At 37.0% G+C, this 20288-nt stretch overlaps 1 protein-coding gene across 9 annotated transcripts in view; it reads left to right on the top strand.

Moving 5' to 3' along the window:
• Dscam3 (Down syndrome cell adhesion molecule 3) overlaps positions 1–19506 on the top strand; it is a 140323-nt gene extending 120817 nt beyond the window's left edge. For 5 of the 9 annotated variants that reach the window (XM_064117208.1, XM_064117209.1, XM_064117212.1 and 2 more), the window contains 18 exons: positions 387–533; positions 1501–1641; positions 3952–4537; positions 5080–5231; positions 5559–5828; positions 6615–6760; positions 7208–7643; positions 8237–8530; positions 9435–10133; positions 11449–11757; positions 12211–12427; positions 12636–13455; positions 14224–14707; positions 15189–15357; positions 15688–15851; positions 16143–16245; positions 16951–17121; positions 17204–19506. In XM_064117208.1, the coding sequence (XP_063973278.1) occupies positions 387–533; positions 1501–1641; positions 3952–4537; positions 5080–5231; positions 5559–5828; positions 6615–6760; positions 7208–7643; positions 8237–8530; positions 9435–10133; positions 11449–11757; positions 12211–12427; positions 12636–13455; positions 14224–14707; positions 15189–15357; positions 15688–15851; positions 16143–16245; positions 16951–17121; positions 17204–17285 (5390 nt within the window). In that variant the 3' untranslated portion in view covers positions 17286–19506. Of the gene's footprint in view, positions 1–386; positions 534–1500; positions 1642–3951; positions 4538–5079; positions 5232–5558; positions 5829–6614; positions 6761–7207; positions 7644–8236; positions 8531–9434; positions 10134–11448; positions 11758–12210; positions 12428–12635; positions 13456–14223; positions 14708–15188; positions 15358–15687; positions 15852–16142; positions 16255–16950; positions 17122–17193 lie in introns of those variants that run through there. The other 4 variants (XM_064117210.1, XM_064117211.1, XM_064117216.1 and 1 more) reach the window with 4 other exon arrangements.
• The last annotated feature ends 782 nt before the right edge of the window (positions 19507–20288 follow it).

Genomic DNA, 20288 nt, shown 5'->3' with positions numbered 1-20288 from the left:
CCGTCCGTGAAGGCGATATTAAATTGCTTCTTCGCAGCCAGCCGAACACGCTTAGATGCACTCTTCTTCGTCACCCCTGTTCGCCCTACCCCCTCACCCTATACAACCTACCAGACCAAACACTTTTATCAACTTTCGTTTTTCCCTTGGTACCGCAGACCATTTCTCCGAGCTCTCTCATTTCTGTTGGAAATACCCACAAGACCTTTTTCCATGGCCTCGATCATCGAAATGGCCGACGTATATTTAATTTGAATTTATTTTCGGTCTTACCACATCGTTGGCTGGCCCTTGGCCCTATCAAGGACACCCTGTGTCGTAAAAAGACCACAATTTTCCAAAATTCCAGGTAATTTCATGGTTGAAATAATATTCACACTTTTTAGGTGGGAGATTCGTTGTGACGTCGCAAGGAGATCTTCACATTCGTAATACCAAAGCTGAGGATGGCAGAGCCAGTTATCACTGCTTGACACTGCACACTTTGACGGGTGAACGAAGAAAGAGTGAACATGTCACGCTGACTGTAACAGGTAGTGATACAATTTTTACTGATTTCATTGAGAGAATAATACACAAAATATATATACACTTGAATCAAGTACATTGTATTATAATTGATTTAAGTATTGTCACTACTGAGTGAGAAGGGAAAGGGGTAGCTAAATTTGACAACCACGTTGTCATCTGGTGAAGTGCAAAGTGACAGTTGATCATCATCTCAATTAAATTTTTACATTTCCGAGAGATCTATGCATTTTACAGTAAAACTATTGCAATTAAAATTTAGTATATAATAGTTTATAAATTTTCGAATCCCTAGGGTTACACACATTATCTGGTAACACTACGGTAATTAAAAAATTTATGAAAATAATTAGAAAATTTTGAATAACCGATTTGTTATATAAATTCGTCATGAACCCCTCAGGAAATTATTTACTTTTATAGCCCTGCGGTCTCCCCCAACTCCACTGAATCAGATCCTGACTTTGGCTTTATGATAATTATTCTGACATCTAAATGAAGAAGAAGAGACTCTATATTTCTAGTTCTTCTTTACTTTGTCCTCAGCATATTTTTTTGGTGTATTTCTAGTTGATGCAGGACTGCCCCAAAGCTTCAGATAAAAAATAAAAAGCGAAAACTATCTTTTCACACAGATTAAGTTTTTTATAAAGTCAATGACTCAATAGATTTTCAATTGAAAATCCTTTGGGGTAGAAACTGCATCATTGAATACGGAAAAAAAATTTAATTGACTGATCTCTTTGTCTTCGAAATCAATAATTACAGAAAGTTAACGGATTTACATAATTAAAAGTAGTTCCAATGGAAACTTTGTAGTTATATTTTGGCTGTCCATACACAATGCAATCAATCAAGTTGAGACTATATTCTGTCAAGATTGTGCTTTTATCTGGGACGTTTTACGGCGCATAAACTTTTTACAGAAACTGTCAAGCGACAACAACTTTAAAGATATTGTTGCCATTTCAGAACCCACTGTGGCGATGCCCCCGAGACTGATGCAACGCTCTCAAATCGCGATATCTGCTGAAAGAGGTTCTGATGTGCACCTTACGTGCTCAACACAGGGAAGTCCTCCCCCACAATTCACTTGGTACAGAGACATCAACGGTCAGTAAAGATAATTCACTTATAAATGAAACTTCGTTACCTTTAACTGTTTCATTCGTAACCGACGGATAGCCATTGACTCTGGAGAATTAGAATTAAAGAGAAAAAAATTCCACGTTAACTCAGCCGGGGAATCGATCCTGTGTCGTCCAGTATCCCGCCAGGAACTCTTACGCTAGTAGTAAGTGGGCACGATTGGCGAATTGATTCCAAGAATTTCCCCCCTTCCCCCCTTTTCTCCAGACGTGTCCGAACAGGTTTTCCCTTTGTCCTTTGAAGAGGACGTCGCCGCTCTGGGGGCCCCCTGGGGTGAGGGTCCCCAAAAAATGTCTTTTGTTCTACAGGAAGTGGGTGGCGGGTGGACAGTAAGGGACTGCGGGAGGCCCCAAAAATGCTCAAAATCATTCCATTGTTGTGCATTGGAATGTCGTTAACGTGTCGAGGGAAACTGTCCATTATTTTTTTAGATGGAGGATTGCGCAATACCCTGACATGGATGGCGCAATAGATGAATGCTTTTTTTTCAGTCTGTTAGGGTAATAAATTTTCCTTGGCTATGGAAGACCGTTGAAAAAATTCTCAACGATGTTTCCTTTTTTGTTTGACTATGTTTTTCTCTCTTTCTTTTATTGCGTGCATTTTCATTTTGAAAGTTTTTTTATCTAAAGATCAAAAATGTTTTTGCCTTCCGTCTTTTTACTTATACCTGAAAAGATGTTGAGGGTTTTTTCATAAATAATTCAACACAAGGTTTACATTTTATCTTTTTTATAATTCGTAAAAATAATAGTATACATTTTACAAATTTTACAAATCTTTGTCTAGATTAAAATCATTTACATAAAATCATATGTGTATGGTTTTTTCAATATGAGGGCATTCTGTAAGCCCCTCCCGCGAATTTATTCAAATAATTGAAGCAATTACGGAATAATTCTCCAAAAAATTGGTACAAATATCCGAGATTTTCATGGGGTATTGTACGTCGAAGATCATCGCGAGCCATGAGATACATCTGGACATTTTCGCGTATGCGATGATAAAGATCCTCCAAAGCAGGCATTCCATTGTACTCCATATAATTCATGACAACGCCTGTAATTGATCGTACAAGCGATTTCATATATTCCTTGAAAGGCAATGTCTCCAAGAAATCCAGCCACTGATTAATCCACGTAGCCTTGTTTTTCAATGTTATGATGCTCTGACCCATCATCATTATGGGAGTCTGATTTGTCTCATCATTGCGAACAAAGGTCACGCAGGGATTTTCAAAACTACGGTGGAATTTTACGTTTATGGCCCCAAATTCCTTTGCAGGTACAATGTGGTTGATCTTGGGATGAAACTTCTCAGGGTCAAAGTAGTCCGTTACAGTATCCAGATCGTTGAAAAAAAGGCTCCCTTTTTGTCGTCTCATTGACAATATTGCGCGTTTCAGGCGTACGCCCATAAATTGTACAACCAGGACGAATTGACCGAAACACGTAACTTGTAAGTCAACACGAGTTTGCTTTGTCTCTGATCTATTCAAAGATATCACTTGTAACAGTACCACATGCTGTTCAGCATCACTGAATCCCTTTTGTTTGTTGCTCTCCATGTTGAAAAAATGAATGGCTGAAATCGGGACGACTGAATCAAATCCACCGCGAGCAGTCGCGTTTTATAGCGTTACGTATGAGAGTGGGGAGACAGAATCCCCCACTATGCACATGACAGACCTATAGCCGTCACACATTATCCCCCACCGTAGGGAGTTCTGCGGCGGCGGCGTCACACATACGCCCCACTTTCGCGGTTTTCGTATGTTGCGCGTTACCCCCACTCTTACCATGCACCCTCCTACACCGATTTTTTTTTAATTCGAGTGACGCGTTTGTTATCATTCGTTGAAAGGCATTGTAACAGTAAAAATGTCTAAAAACTACGAAAGTTACGGGGGGCCCCCAGAGCGGCGACGTCCTCTTCAAAGGACAAAGGGAAAACCTGTTCGGACACGTCTGGAAAAAAGGGGGGAAGGGGGGCAATTCTTGGAATCAATTCGCCAATCGTGCCCACTTACTACTTACAGACTAAGCTACCGCATTAAATTACGCTCCAAAATATGTTAAAATCCACCCAAATTGGAAAATTCATATTGATATTTGTTTCCATGTTTCATTATTTCTGAAATTCACATTTTTTTCCATCGCCCTCTTTTTCGTGGTCTATTTTTTCTCCACAATTTTTTATGGACCTCCTTTATCATGGGCTATTTCTTGAAGGACTCCTCACGTAATATTTATCGAAGCGTTTCTCTTGATGCAGGTCACTCAATTTCCGTTGAAGCATCCAACAAGATCCAATTCTGGGGCGACCTCATGCAAATAAAACGAGTCGACGGGCAAGATGCTGGACGATACGTGTGTCACGCAACGAATCAGTACGGAGAAGAGAGAGCGGAAACCCATCTCTCAGTCACCTCAAAGCTAAATGCCCGAATCCAGCCAAGAATTCAAGTTGTAAATTCCGGTGAATCAGCAACAATGAATTGTACGGTTGAGGGTTATCCAATTGAGAGTGTCGAGTGGTTGCACGATGGAATTCCAGTTTTAACAGCTCAAGACACCAGAATTCGATTACCTGTACCCCTTGTACTAGTTGTCGGTTCAGTTGGTAGAAGGGACAAGGGAATGTACCAGTGTTTAGTCAGAAGTGACAAAGAAAATGCCCAAGCAACGGCTGAACTTAAATTAGGTGATACTGTACCAGAGTTACAGTACACATTCATTGAACAGGCCCTCAGGCCTGGGCCACCGGTTTCCTTAAGATGTTCAGCAACCGGCTCACCACCACCATCATTCACGTGGTTATTGGACGGAGAGCCCTTGAGCGAACTTGCTCATGGTCACAGGTATGTAATTACTATGGGATGAAAGAGTAACCATGCTCGGTGACTGACATGGTAACCCTTAACAAATAATTAATTATTTTTGTGTGGGAGAAAGCTGTGTCAAGATATAAAAACATTCTTATGCATTTTGATCATGAGTTGAAATATTTAGGCTCTTGTTTCTCTGAAATTCAGACGAATAGACATTTTATTCAGATATTTCAGTCAAAATCAGACGCACGTTTCTCCGTAAAAATAAGAGCAATTCAGGATTTTTCGAAGAAATGGAAACAAAATATCTGAAATGTTCGATAAAAATATTACTTTTATCGAAAAATCAAATTCTGTTTCATTTTCTAAAAGAATATATTTTGAATATTTGAGCGTAAACATTACACAGTTTAATAGAGCATTTTAACATGCTAATAGAGCCGATCGCAAATTAATGGAAATTTAATAGAAATTCAATTCACTAGCCTTCTCCATGCAATTTTTTCAATCATGATTAAATGTCACGTTAAGAGGAAATTTTCATTAACATAAAATGTGTCATTTCCATTCAGATATGCAATAGGTCAATATGTCGATCAATCAGGTGACGTAATAAGCCACTTGAATATCACATCAGCTGGTGCAGAGGATGGAGGTCTCTACGCTTGTGTGGCTCGAAACACCCTAGCGACAGTTGACCACAAAGCTCGTTTGAATATTTATGGTAAATTCCCCTCACCTTCCCCCTAATGGGCTTGTTTATTACAGTGGGATATGTATTAGCATTTGCGTTGTTAACGCTCGGGTAAACATTTTTAATACTCCAACAAAGCGAAATTATTATTTGTTTACTTTTACTAATTTGAAATGCTAAAGTGGTGAATTTTCTTCTCAAAGAAATAACATTTCACGTAAAATTTCACTTTGCACTGTGTATCGTAATAGCATATTCGATAGTGAGTACGGAAAATCGTTTTCTCAGAGAATCCGTAAGCGTCGTTTACTGGAGACAAAGTAGAAATAAATAATCTTGAGAAATTTATAATTCCAGGACCTCCCTACATCCGGTCGATTGGCCCTGTTCGTGCGATTGCGGGGGTAGATACCACCATCGCATGTCCCTACTCTGGTTACCCAATAACATCAGTGGAATGGTCAAGAGGTGGTGTCGAGCTACCATTAGACATGCGTCATCGTGTTGATAACGAGGGTTATCTAACAATCGCCACTGTCGATCCAGATGATGCAGGAACCTACACGTGCACTGTACGAGCCAGCACTGGAGAAACTGCTAGTCGAGATATAAAACTCACCGTCAGCAGTGAGTTGAACTCAGACCTTAGGAATTTTTTTTTTCTATTAAAGGATATAAATTGCCATAGTCGAACAAATTCTTCTCGATCTTTCAAACCTTTCGATGACTATTCTCTCAGTATTCTCCACTTTAATGACAGTTCATTTTCTCATCATCAACGTCATCAACGTTTGATATTTTTCCCTCCCCTCCTCTGACTTTTACACTGACAGAAAAATTTAATTAAAGGGGACGATTATTTTTGGACTGTTACTCGGTTTTGTTGGATAATGATAGTGAGATAATTTATTGAAGTAACGAAATATGTCGGCATCTTTAGAAGACTCGGAATATGAATCTCATGGTTCGATCAAATGAGGGTTCAAATCTATCGTAGATTGGTTACTTTTCTGTAAATGTTTCGTCGAATTTTAATAGTCAATTGAATATATCCCCTTTCGTTGATCTGAAAACTTATTGCATGCAATTTCATGCATTTCAGATCAACGAAAACTTATTGTAGGCAATGAAATTGCATGCAATAAGATATTTTTAATGGAACAATGATCCATTTTGAACAGAATATTTCATTATCTGTGCTCTATTGGGAAATCACTGTAGAAATGACGGATTAGAACGTTGAGACAACAGAATGCTATTTTGATAGGAAAGGATATGCATCCAACAAGATATATCTCCTGACATCTACGACATTTTTTTGCCAGTGTACTAATCCTTATAACTTAAGTTTAGTTATAAATGAGGGCAACGGGGTAAAAAGTGTAATCCAAACAACTTTTTTTGGGAATTTAGGTCCACCAGTGATGAGCCCTTTTGGGTTCCCTGCCAACTTACAGGAGGGCAGCAGAGCCCAGGTGACGTGTAGCGTCACTTCTGGAGATTTGCCTATTTATTTTTCATGGCTCAAGGATGGGGAGCCTCTACCCTCGTCGCTCCGGGTAAGTTGAACACTAACTACTTGCTGAATTGGATCAATAATTATTTTTGGAGCGTAAGGAAAATTGATGATTTTCAATTTTTTTCTGGACTATTTCGTTCGGTCTTTCAACTCCCGAAACGATTTCCCGTTCTACGGAGTTATGAGTTTTCTCAAATTTCCTGAAAGGAGAATTATTTGACAGTGTAATGTGGCTAGAACTTGTTAACAAATTTTCAAATCGAGAAAAACTCAGGTAAAGGTGATTTTTGAAATTTTAGAATTCATTTCTCGCTCCCTAATGAAGTTTGAAAAACGAAACTGACGTCTCTTAATCGTCGGTATCTCATAACGTTTTGAAATTAAAAAAAATCTCCACATTTTTCCTTATCTCTCGCATTAGAACCATTAAAAACCATAATGAGCTTCTATAATTTTTTGTTTATTTACTTATGATTTTTCAATGCAGATCGAAGAGCGTGGAGCTGAATTTTTTAGCCTCCTCGTATTTAAAGAACTCACTGCCCGTCACAGTGGCAAATACACATGTGCAGCTACCAATAGTGCAGCCAAAGTCAATCATACTGCCGAACTTTTAGTAAAAGTTCCACCGCAATGGACATTCGAGCCCCAGGATGTCGCAGGCCTCCTTGGCAGTCCACTCAATGGCCACTGTGGTGCCAAAGGTTGTCCACCACCAAAAATAACATGGCTAAGGGGAAGAGGTAGAACATCTAATGATTATCAACAGCTGGATGAGACTTTGGACAGTAGGATCACGATTCTACCAAATGGCTCCCTGTGGATTGCATCAGCAGCACCACAGGACGAAGGGCATTATCTCTGCCGAGCCAATAATGGGATTGGAGCTGGACTCAGTAAAATCATTTACGTTTCTGTCAATGGTACGATATTAATTAATTTCGACTATCATGGTAAGATGACCTATTTTGTGAGACTTGCTTAAAAAATTGATTCCTTCCTTTCTCCATATTCACGTTTTTCTTGATAATATCCACAATTCAAGTGATTCATGTATTTCTATTGTTTGGAAAAAAGAAAATCTATTGCATTTTTGCAGAGTCTTTCATAACGTACCTTTCATGTTTCCTTTCCTGTTTTTAATTTTATCAAAACAATCATCTTCTAGAATTATCCACCAACATTTTTTAATGGAAAATTAAGTTTTCATACATCCGTCATGTCGACTCTTTCCTCCTAGTGACGACTCTTTGCTTCCACTGCATCTAGATAAATAAATAGATAAAGAAAAATATTATTTCTCACAGCCGAACTATTTTCTCCCTCGTCCATTTTGCCCCTATTTTTCCTCGATATTTCGCAGACAGAGAAGTACAATATAAAATGATATTCTCCGATTCTCATAAATCAATTTATAGTACCGTCTTTTGTCACATAGATCGAATAATTAATATTAAATCACTGTCTGTTCACTCATAGACCTAAATGCTGTACTATCGATTTCGATGAATTTCAGAGCCCGCACGTTTCGAGTCTCAAAGCAAGAATGTCACGATAAGACGTGGAGATTCAGTGACACTCGACTGCACTGTAATTGGTGATAATCCAATTGAAGTGAAGTGGATGCACAACAACGACTATTTGGACATTAATAGCCATCGACTGAGTATAGCACAAGTGAAGACTGACACTGGACTAAAATCCCAATTGTCTATAGCCAGTAGTGATAGACAAGATTCCGGAACATACCGATGCACTGCTGATAATGCTTATGGACGTAGTGAGCATCTGGTTTATCTTGCTGTACAGGGTGAGTCCGTAAAACTATAAAAGCGATATTGAATGGTGTCAGAAAAATACGCTGTTGGGATAGTTGTCACTGATGGGAGATCAATAACGTCAGTCTCTGATCTAAATGAATCCTGGTAGCGGTGCGTTCAGATCGACATTAGGGTAGCGTTTAACTATTTTTAACTATTGACAGGGATACAGATAGTCGTCATTACAATAACATATGTCGATTTGAATGCGAAAACCAACTTCTAAGGAGATGGTTTTCGGACAAATCGATGAAATCCCTGTAGGGTCTCTTCGGTTTTGGAAAAATCCAGATCTGCCAGCAAGCTGGAAGGCACTTCGCTACGATGACACAATTTTTTTCAAAAATATTATAGACTAGTTGCATCGTGAAGGAATACAGTGATAGGAGTCTTCTTATCTCCAGTCCTACTTTCTAATAAATATCTGAAAATTCAGAATCAATAAATGAATTTTCATATCGACTTTTTTATAGAACTTATTTCTACCTACAAAGAAGGTTATCATGAAAATTTTGTCGTTTCCCATAATTTTCAAGATATTGCAACGAAACGAGACTTCATCATTAAATAAACAAATGTTTATTCAAAAAAATTCGAGGTGGAACAGAAATACAAAAAACATTAACATGTTCGTAGACTAGAAATCCGGATCAACGACTCGCCAATCTTCCGACTTAAATAAAATAGGTAACAATGTCTATCAGAAAATAATGTGGAAGATGGGTTTGACCTATTTCGTTTTACCACTTAACTACAGAATTGTTTATACGAATGTGCCTTCGTATACGTATTGAGCAGTTTCATGAGGAGTAAACCTACTCATTATTATCAAGCCCAACCTGATCCGAGTCTTCTTCGATAATATTTCTATTATGACACCCATAAATGTTTCAGAACGTCCTGACCCACCAACTGCTCTCGAGGTAATTGAAATCGGTTCAAGATCAATACGTTTGTCATGGAAGCGGTCTTTCGATGGCAATAGTCCAATTCGAAACTACATTATTCAATACCGCACCCTGGGACACGGTCTGAGCGATGAGTGGGAACCATCCAAGACTCATAACGTGACCTTTACACCAGCAAGCCTAAATGTAGCCTCGACGAACCTCGGGCAGAATGGATTATCCAGATATGAGACGACGAGCGATGATCAGGAAATTGCACTTGTCGGAGGACTTCATCCAGCAGTAACATATACGTTTCGAATATTCGCGATAAATTCAATAGACATTAGTGAACCAACTGATCCTGTGGTAGCTAAAACTCAGGAAGAGGCACCTACAGAGCCTCCGCAGAATGTCAAAGTTCAATCTGCTGGTCCTGGGGAATTGATCGTTCATTGGCAGGCACCACCCAAGGAATCGTGCAATGGAGATCTTCTTGGATATATTGTCACGTGGTCCGAACACTCGTCATCGACATCTGGAGTTAATCAGAGCAAGAGCTTAACTGTGAACGGATGGGCTACAACGAAAGTGCAGTTAACGGGGTTGAGAAAATTCACGAAGTACGATATTTCGATTAGGGCGTTTAACAGCATTGCTAGTGGGCCTGGAAGTCCTTCCATCGTTGGAACTACTCAAGAAGGAGGTAGGGAAATGTTTTTAAGAGTAATTGCTACCCCGGGAAAAAATATTTTTGCCAAATATCCATTTACTTCGGAGAAGTATTTATTCTTCAAAATTGGATTTTTCCAGTCAAGTCACTAGTAGGTCATCCTGATTGGGGTTCGATTACGTTAATTATATTGCTTTGGAACATGATCATGTGGGTTATTACCTTGACTGAACTCCTTCTGTAATTATGAACATTAAAAAATTCATGGAAATTCTTCGTTCTAGAAATTCAGAAAAATGAAAAATCATTGGCAGATTTTATAGCAGGTTTTGTGGAACATAGTCATCCCCAAAAGCAATAACATTATCATCATTGAACGCTAATTAAGCTCCTGTGAGAATGAGTCAATCTTAAAAATATAATTTTGGCAGAAATATTTCATTTTCTCAGTATACTTAACAATCTGCGTCTGTAACCAAGGGTTATTCTTTGGTTTCTAGGGCGAATCCATCTTTCTATGATGTGACACATATGTATATATGGTATATACTGGGTGGGAAACCTTAAAATGACACGTAATCTGCCTAATTCTGATCCTTTTCCATTGACTTATGAGAGTTTCAAGCGAAAAATTAATTTTAAGATTTCGCTTGAAAGTCACTTTGGTATGATTTTTCGAAGTCCTGTGCAAACTCTGCAGAAATATGTATAAACCATTTTGAAGTGTGTTATCAGCTCTTCAAAATGGTGTATGATAAATCCAATTTAATTGAACTTCAATTGAGTTATGGGGGGATTTTAGTACGCCACTCTTTAAAAATTATTGCCTTAAATACCAATATATCGAAATTTTACCAATTAACAATTCTAGATGAAAATATATTGGATTTTCCTTAATTTGACCGCTGGGTTATCCAATAATCCCCATTTTTCATTGCCTTATCGGAAATTTTAATAAGAAAATGGAGTTTCGTGATTTTATTCAAAAATTCAGGTATGATATGCTAATCTAAAAGTCTTATCCTCATCTTTGTTTCACCGATGTTTACCGTTCATAAAAATCACAAATTGAAAATCTATTACGTGAAAAGGTACGTGACTAGTCAATCTTTACCGCAAAAAATGGTCCCATGCGGAATCAAAAACATGTCATCTTTCTTGTAGATATTTTATCGTGAAAATAATCAAATTAAAGATTTTGTCGTTACACCGATGAAATATGTTCAATAGTCAGAAAAAATTGATGATCAGAAAATGTGATACATCTCTCCACACTACAGTACTAATCTCATCTACGCAATAATTACAAAAATGTTAGCTTTTCAATTTACTTTTACGATTTTTTCAGTCCCAGAAGCACCTCCAACTCAGGTCACCTGTTCTCCACTGTCGTCACAAAGTGTCAAAGTCTCTTGGAGTGCTCCACCTGCCCATCAACATGGGGGCATCATTCAAGGATACAAAGTGTATTATAGGCCTGTACCAACGGATAATATGGAAATATCGACTGTCGGGGAAGTTAAGAGGACATCCAGTGAGGAGACTTATCTCCATACATTGTACAAGTACACAAATTATTCGATAAGAGTTTTGGCTTATACAGGAGCAGGGGATGGCGTTCTCAGTCTTGCAATTTACTGTACCACCGAAGAAGATGGTAATTACCGCACAATTTTTTCTATCCGTTAAAATACCTCAATTAATTTTCTTGGCGACAATTAGGTGATTCCAATAATTCAATGAGAATGATTTTTCCTTAATATTAGTCTGCGAAATATCGTCAAGATCGAGTCAATGAAGAACCTTTTAACTTCATTTTCTCCCATTATTTTTCCGAATGACTGATGTCCTTAAAGAATGATACACCACTAATTGATCCATAATATTTTAATCAGTAACGAGAGTTGGAGAATTTTTGCATTCTCTAAACAATGAGTAAGGCTATTCAGAAATATTTCTGTTATTTAGTTATTCACTTCACTTTTCACTTACCATTCTATGAACTTTCAGAATTATGTTTTTTTATGTTAAATAGTGACCTAAACAGATAATTGAAAGAGACAAAGTTGAAAAAAACAACAACTAAAACATAGATTTACTATTTCTCTAGTTCCGGGACCTCCCGCTGGTATCAAAGCTCTCGCCTTAACAGCAGAGAGTATCCTGGTGTCTTGGTTACCGCCTCTACAGCCTAACGGAAAGGTCTCACAGTATACAGTATACAGCAAAGAAGCTGGAGCAAGTAGACACAATACTCATACGATGCATGAACCACCAACATCACCGACTGATACCCTTACCATGGAACTTCGAGGATTAACTGAGAGGTAAGATTTTTTTTAAATATCGAAACCATCCTACAAAATACTCGAGTTGAAATTTTTACTGTCATGTTAAGTTACATGGTCACTCAAGATCCCCATAATTTTGATTGTCCTCTAAAAATATTTCTATCATTATTATACTTTTCTTCACACTTCCCACAATCCTCACCAAATCAATAGGTACTGACTCAACAATTGATCATACTTCCAGCCAACTCTACGAATTCTGGGTGTCAGCAATGACTGGCCTAGGAGAAGGTGAATCAACAACAATTGTAACCCAAACAACAAACACCAGAGCACCAGCTCGAGTTGCATCTTTTTCTCAAATTCTTCGTCGCGCTGTAAAATCCTCGGTATCTCTTTCCTGTCTCGTGGTGGGTAATCCAACGCCTCGTCCTGTATGGACCCACCGGAATACCCAGGTATCGACGGGACGTCTATATGAAATAACCTCCGAGGGTCATCTGAACATTCATGGAATCGAACACTCTGTTTCCGGAAATTACACGTGCTCAGCTTCAAATCTTTTTGGGGATGATTCAATCACATACACTCTCGTTGTTGTTATGCCTCCAAAAGCACCAGTTCTGGAGCTCCAATACACAACTACTCACAGTGTTAAACTTAGGTGGAATCATCCGGAGAATGGAGGGGCAACGATTCAGGGATATGTTCTGAGCTACAAACGTGATCCTGGTAATTGGGAAGAGATTATGCTATCTCCAGAGCAGACAGAGTTCACATTGAGTGGATTAAAATGTGGATCATCCTATTTGGGGCATCTCACTGCTCACAATAGAGTTGGCACTGGTGATCCTAGTCCAACGATCAGTACAACTACTAAAGGATCAGCACCGAAACTCCCTAAGGAACGAGAAATCATCACAGCTAATGCCACGTCTTTTCGGTTGAATTTATTGCAGTGGCCCAATGGCGGGTGTCCTATTCATTATTACACCGTGGAATATCGAAGACGAATGAACAGCGAACCCTGGATCCTTGTCGCCAGCAAAGCAACCGAAAATTTGGTACCAATTTATCTATTTTATGGTTATTTTTCTTCGATGGGATGTACTGTTTTGTTTCATCAGCCCAAAAATTATAAATTTCAAAGGGATTAATCTTTCAAATGTATCGAAGATGCCAGGGTGGGGACCAAACCACTTCCTCGAGAAGTCTGATTTGTTACTCTTCCAGTTGAGGGACTTGATTTGATACGGAATTTAGTATATGGTGCTGAGTCGCTGGGATTATACAAAATTCTTTGTTGGAACATCCCGTTATTTAAAATGTCGTTTTAGCACCAGTGTATGTGAAAGATCACGTGCTTTAAAATTCATGTTTTCGTCAAGTTTAATTTTGAATTTATATTCACGCTGATTGCTGCGAAGAACTAGCAATTTCATGCAATAATGATAGACTTTCATACATTTACGTTATTATTGGACTTCGGGCGGTTGTCGCATTTAGTATGAATATCGCGCCGTCGTTTTGGAAATAGAGAAAAACATCTTTATCTTCTGAGATTTGAAGTCCATTAGAAAAGAAAAATTTCCAATGAAACTGTATAGACAACTTAGGGATAAACATTCAGAGTTAAAAAAATTTCTTGACATTTTAGCATAATAATGCATCAAAAATTTACTATTCTATTTACTTTTGCCTCCGAAATTCTGAATGCTCACATTAACATTATCCTCAAAGTTCCAAACAATAAAAACTTCCGGAATTTCTCACGAAAAATTCAGCCAAAAATTTTCGATAGTCATCACGTATTTATTACTCCTCAATTTTAGATAATAAGAGATCTGAAACCGGCTGCCTGGTACACATTACGATTAACTGCTCACAATGACGCTGGAAAGACCCAAACGCAGATAGAATTCGCCACGACAACATTGAGTGGAATTAGTATTTCTCCACCGAATGATTTGATTATGGATGATGAATTGGATAGAGCACCGCAAAATCACAAAGTGCTGTACGTGGCAGTTTTAGTTCTCTGTGCTGTTGTGCTGATTTTATCGGCTGTTACACTTGGATATGTCATGCTGAAACGGACAGGCAGATCAAGCTATCTGGGAGACATATTGCCTGGTCAGCAAGGGCCACCGGGTGGTTTGGGAATTGGCCAGCAACAACATCAAAATCATCATATGAGCAGTTGCATGTCTACGGTACAATTGAAGACTGCGGAGCGGGATAACCGGAGGAATCATCAGGTTTATACCAGCTCACCAGTCAAGCAGGATAATCATAAAGCTAATGAGCATGGTTCAGGTGAAGTGAATCATTATTTTAAATAATAGGCAGACGCTTGGGGTGGGATAGTTAGATTGTACGCAATAGATTCCCAAGTGGTGATCAATAGGATCAAGAAACTTCATATTTTCAGTAAAATCTCTCTTATGATAACGAAAATTGGTGATAATTGGGTGGTTCAGAGGTCAAGATAGAGGTAATTTATTTTATTTCCATTTGAAAACAAATTATTCACTAAAATTAGAGGAAAAATTTTGCAATTTTCGTGTTGAGACATGAAAGAACAAAATTTAAAACTTGATAGGGTAAAATCGATGCACTATTAGTTGTAATATTTGTCTGAATCTATGGAATGAATAATATAAGTTGTCAATGCCTCTATTCTCGTTAATCATTGAAAGATTATGGAGTAACTAGAGTATTATAATTTTTTACAAACATCAATAATAATGTTGGTAATATTACTAAAAATAATGTTAATGGTGATTCCTGGTTACAGAAATGTACGAAATCAGTCCGTATGCAACATTCAGTGTTCCTGGAAGGGAGAATCGTTCGGTAACAACAGCTACACTGGATTACACAATGCAATTCAAGACATTTGGTCATTTAGAGAATGAAGACATCAATACAATCGATTACGAACAATCCAGTGTTGATTTCGAAAGGTATGTCAAGTGAGAGCATGCACGCAGAAAAAACTAATCGTAAAATACGAGAGTTGAAAAGTGACTTATGATTTTAAAAAATGGAAATTAGGAGACGTCGAGATCTACCTTTTTTGAAATCGTAATCTATGTTTGCAAGATTGTAATTTACGTCTTCAAAAATCTGGTAAATTACGGTTTAAATGTTGTATGTTACGATTAGTTTTTTCTGTGTGTAATTTTTCATATGAGAATAATTCCTCTAGAGATAGTTCATTCAATTGCATGAGAGATTAGCAACGCCATCCACCCCATCTCCCTTTTTTTTCTCCTTCTGTTGTGCATACACAGGTCTAAAACACCAAGATGGCATAAACAACGATATTTTCCGAGTATCGCGGAGGCCGAGGGCAAGATGAGATCAAGCAGACCGGGATCTGGGAGCGATACATCTGGAAGTCCTTGTGGGGAGTGCGCTGGACCTAGTTATCGAATACCTGTGAAACCTTGTCGAGGTGACGTCATTAAATTACTAAATATAAAATCGGCTAGTCCAACCACACAGATGAAACAAATTCTATAAAATTGAGAATTTCATAGAAATGAAATGATGAATTTCTCTAAAATTTGTATTCAGTACAATTTTTTTTGAGAAAACATGGGTTTCATAAAACTCAATTTCGGTTTTAGTCAAACGCTTCGCATTGGTGGAATGTTATCTACCGAATTATGGAATAATTGCTCATCGTAATGAATGTTCTTAGAGTTCTTTTCCCGTTTTTTCTGAACTTTCATTCGTTCTACAGATGTATTTTCACGTGGAGTTGAATCGAGTACCGAATCGAATAACGAAGGTTCACCATCGTTTGCTCGACGACGCAGTCGACAGCCGAGCCGGTCCTCTCGCAGGTAGCCAAGGTTTGTTTGTTTCACAATAGCACTCAGTCCTTTTAAAATGATTTATCAAAATTATATTATTATCAATGCTGCTGTTGAAACTTTTTCTATTATCCAATTAATTATTCATCATTTCGGTCTGTTATAAAAAAGCATTGCACATTGAAAAAAGATCAACTTCGGTTGTACTCATTTGAAAAGTTCCAAATTCGATTATATACAGTTAAAATTTCAATTACATTAAAGTAACGGAATTTAACTGAAAACAGATTTTAAAAAATCACAACTCATTGAAAAATAATTCAATCGTTCTGAAAATTTTACGAGCCTTTCATCTCATGAATTTGGTAAATAAAGAACATCTGGAAAAAATCGGAAAAGTCGAATTTGTTTATTAAAAAAATTATGTGGAATTACTCCCACATATTTATATAATTTGCTTAAAGTTTGTTGTGTGAATTATATTTTCAACATTGTCCCTAGAATATTTTTTACGTTCCGTGTCAGCCCTGCGATATATTTTTTCCCCTTTAACATGTCAGTAAAGTTGATTTCAAACTTTCGACTTCCTTTAATCAACCACTTAAGATTTTGTAATGACTAAAAAACCGGTATATAATAGAAAATTGTCAACAGCATCTTTTGAACCTTCAAACATTCCAATGTGTATTGTGCCCTTCATTAATTTGAGCCCTTAAATTAAATTTTGTAATAAAGTTCGGTGGAGGATATGACGCTGATGCCACCGAGTGGTTTCAGTGACAGCCGTGAGTTGAGTGAAGCAGAGTGTGATCGTGATCGCGATTGGCAGGGGCTTTCCATAGCAACTCGACATGGTGGTAGCCTTGGCAGATTGCCAATTGAGGCTGTTGAAACAATGCTCGCTAGGTAATGTCACTGAAAAATTGTCAAAAAAAGATGAATAACCATTATTCGAGTAATGGAGTTCATGAATTTCAGGTATCAACAGCGAAAGGAACAAGAGCGACAGGAGTTTACGATACATGTATGATGGAGCTACATATGGCAAGAGTTTTGAGATGATCACGTAATCTTCGCAGGACGAGGGAAGCCCAAAATTGCCAATTAAATCGAATTAATTTTCATTTACCAAAGTATTACAAACCAATGAACGTACAGAACAGCTCAAATCATCCATTTGACGTTTGTCACGTTTTTTACAATTAAATCATTAAAGAACAATATTATTTCGTCTAAAAACTCAGTAATTCGTCGAGTAAATAGGTCTTCACCGCGATTATTTAAGTCAGTTGTACATATGTATTGAGCGAGTTAAATTAATTGCTAATAAATTTCCATGATTTAAGCGATTCAACTCACTGGTCAATAATGCAGTAAATTTTTCACGTAGAGGACCGAAGAATTGTCAATGTGATTGTTCAATAAGTCCATAGATAGCTCAAATGATGAAAAATATATAATTGAAAACCCCAGGATACGGTTAACGATTTTAAAGAGACTCTTCGAGGGTATATGTTATGTCGCCTCGCTGACATTCTTCATAGATATTCTAATTTACACCCTATACAATGGAGATAATTAAATTGAGAAACTGATCAAGTCGAAATCTTGTGAAACTTTGAGGATATCCAAGAATCTTTTATCCTGTGCTACGATTCAATTTGTCAAATGTTCAATTTGTTAAATTGCGGAAGAAAAATTTGAAAGAAATTATGAATATTCAACATCATTCGTGTTACACTTTACATATCATTTTTTAATTATTCGTTGATTATAGATAAATAATCGAAATTATTTGGACTTCAGGGAGGGCATTTGTTGAGAGAAAAACTCAATGTCTTTTAAAATTCTGAATATTAATAAATTTTCTACGATTTTCATGACAGAGCATTGTTCGTTGATAAATCATTTGTATAAAATTTGGTTATTTCGAAAAGTCACAATTCTTCCATTATTTCATATGGATGACCGTTAACATTATGTTTAACAATATTACCGACTTCATTACTGATTACTGATGTTTTTGAAAAATCATAGGACTCTAGTTAATCGGTAATCATTTAATAAGTAACAAGTGCAGGAGAATTTTACATTATAAAATCAATCAGTAATACTATTCAGAAATTTTTCAGCTATTCACTGCACGAGTAATCGAGGTGAAACCGTTGATTTGTGATTACTAACTAACCAACTATTGGCTGAACCTTAGCAATGACGGTTACCCATTAATTGTTCAATCAATAATGACTCAATCCCAATATTTGAGTGTTTCATGATTCGATCGTTGATTTCAATAAATTATCGGTTTAGTGTCGGCGAAAAACTTCAATGATGATTACTGATGAATGGAGTAATTGGCAAAATTTCTGTATCGAAATTTAATCTAATGAGAAGTTTAAAAATATGGATTGCGATTAATCATTGACAGAATAAAGGAATCTATATCTGTGAATATCGATTGAATTAATAATGGAAAGTGGTCTTCTTTCGATTACTCATTGTTCAACAAGTCATTTTTTTCATAGTCAATCGATAATTTCTATGATAGTCAAATAATATTAATAAACAATTGATGATATTACGACCTCCGTTAATAAATTATTCTTTTTATGTTTCTCTTACTCTCTTGAAACTGTTCTTGATACCTTAATATTGAGGTTTAAATTTTAACCCAAAACTTTTAAAGAAGAGAAATAGAAATTTTAAATAATCATTGCAAAATGCCCGGACATTTAGGGTGAAGTAATCTTCAACGAAAAGCTCTGGCGTTGAACCAGAAGAGTAAATGAACATTTCACTTAATAAAAATTGTTCGAAGTACTTGGATATCCTTAAAATAAACTATCTAACAAAAACTGCCACACACTTCTGGAGACTGCAATAGAATATCAATGTAATTGAAAAAACGGAATAATTAACTAAAAAGAATAAGCGGTAGGACTGATCGTACGTAAAACGCCGCCATCTCATGAGCATCTACTTAATAACAATTGTAATTTAGTGAACTACTGAATTTAAATAACTGTTACGTGTTTCTACTAAACTGAATGAAAAATTAGGTCTAATTATACAACACGATAAGCATGATTATCATGTGATTATCTGAATTTACAAGTCTCATCTTAAGAATTGTCGTAACGGTGACGAATCAATGAAATGTCAAAGATGTTTTAATTGCAATTTTAAGGAGTTGATTTGATTGATGCCTTTTAAATACGTTTGATATGAAAATTGTAGTTCATGAGGAATATTTCTCGTTGTACAAATTTTTATTTATTAAAAATACTTTGTCCGTTACGTACTAGTGTTTATTCATCGACACCACCATAGGAAAAGCACCGATTCTTTTATTCCAGATTTTCATCTTCCAAGAGAGAGCTTACGTTCGATTTTATCCACAATTGTAGTTCGTCGTAATTATTTCGTTAGTGGAAAAGTGTAACGCAGACCTCAACTACTTACAGATATCCTGTGAGAAGGCATGAGGGTTCCACTAGTGGCACACAAGGATCACTACTTCGATTATTTAATCAAAAATAAATGAGAAACTAACGAAACATTCTGAGCTCAGTACAAGAGGGTACAAGTCTAGTACAAATGATAGAATCAGTCTACTTCATGAAAAGAAATCATCTGTCTCCTATCCACTTATCGATCTTTCTTTGCTGCTGACAGTCGACAGAATCGACTGTGGTGCCTCTCGCCCTCCGACAATATAACTGGTGTTGGTATGGGATCGCCTAAACTTCGGAACCTGATTAAGTTTCAATTATGATACTCTTATGGGTCCTGAGTATGACCATATCCACAACCTTAAAAGAACTCCGTTGATGATTTTTCTTTGTCTAGATTTCTTGCATCAAGGGAAGAATTTCGCTGAATTTTTCAATATTAATAATTATGGAAGGAGTTCGCTCAACGTAGACTAGCATAATCGTCCTCTCGTACAATATAATTAAAATTAATTCGAGTCTAGTGATGACCTCATTCGAGGAATGCGATATTAAAAACACTAAATATTTCTCCGAATGGACATTTGGCAGAAATAATTTTTTCCTTCTCAAGGTCTAAAT

This window comes from Diachasmimorpha longicaudata, chromosome 3, assembly GCF_034640455.1.
Source record: "Diachasmimorpha longicaudata isolate KC_UGA_2023 chromosome 3, iyDiaLong2, whole genome shotgun sequence".
In the NCBI taxonomy this organism is placed as follows: domain Eukaryota; kingdom Metazoa; phylum Arthropoda; class Insecta; order Hymenoptera; family Braconidae; genus Diachasmimorpha; species Diachasmimorpha longicaudata.
The sequence above is the reverse complement of the archived record's forward strand: the minus strand, read 5'-3'. Positions and strand labels throughout refer to the sequence as shown.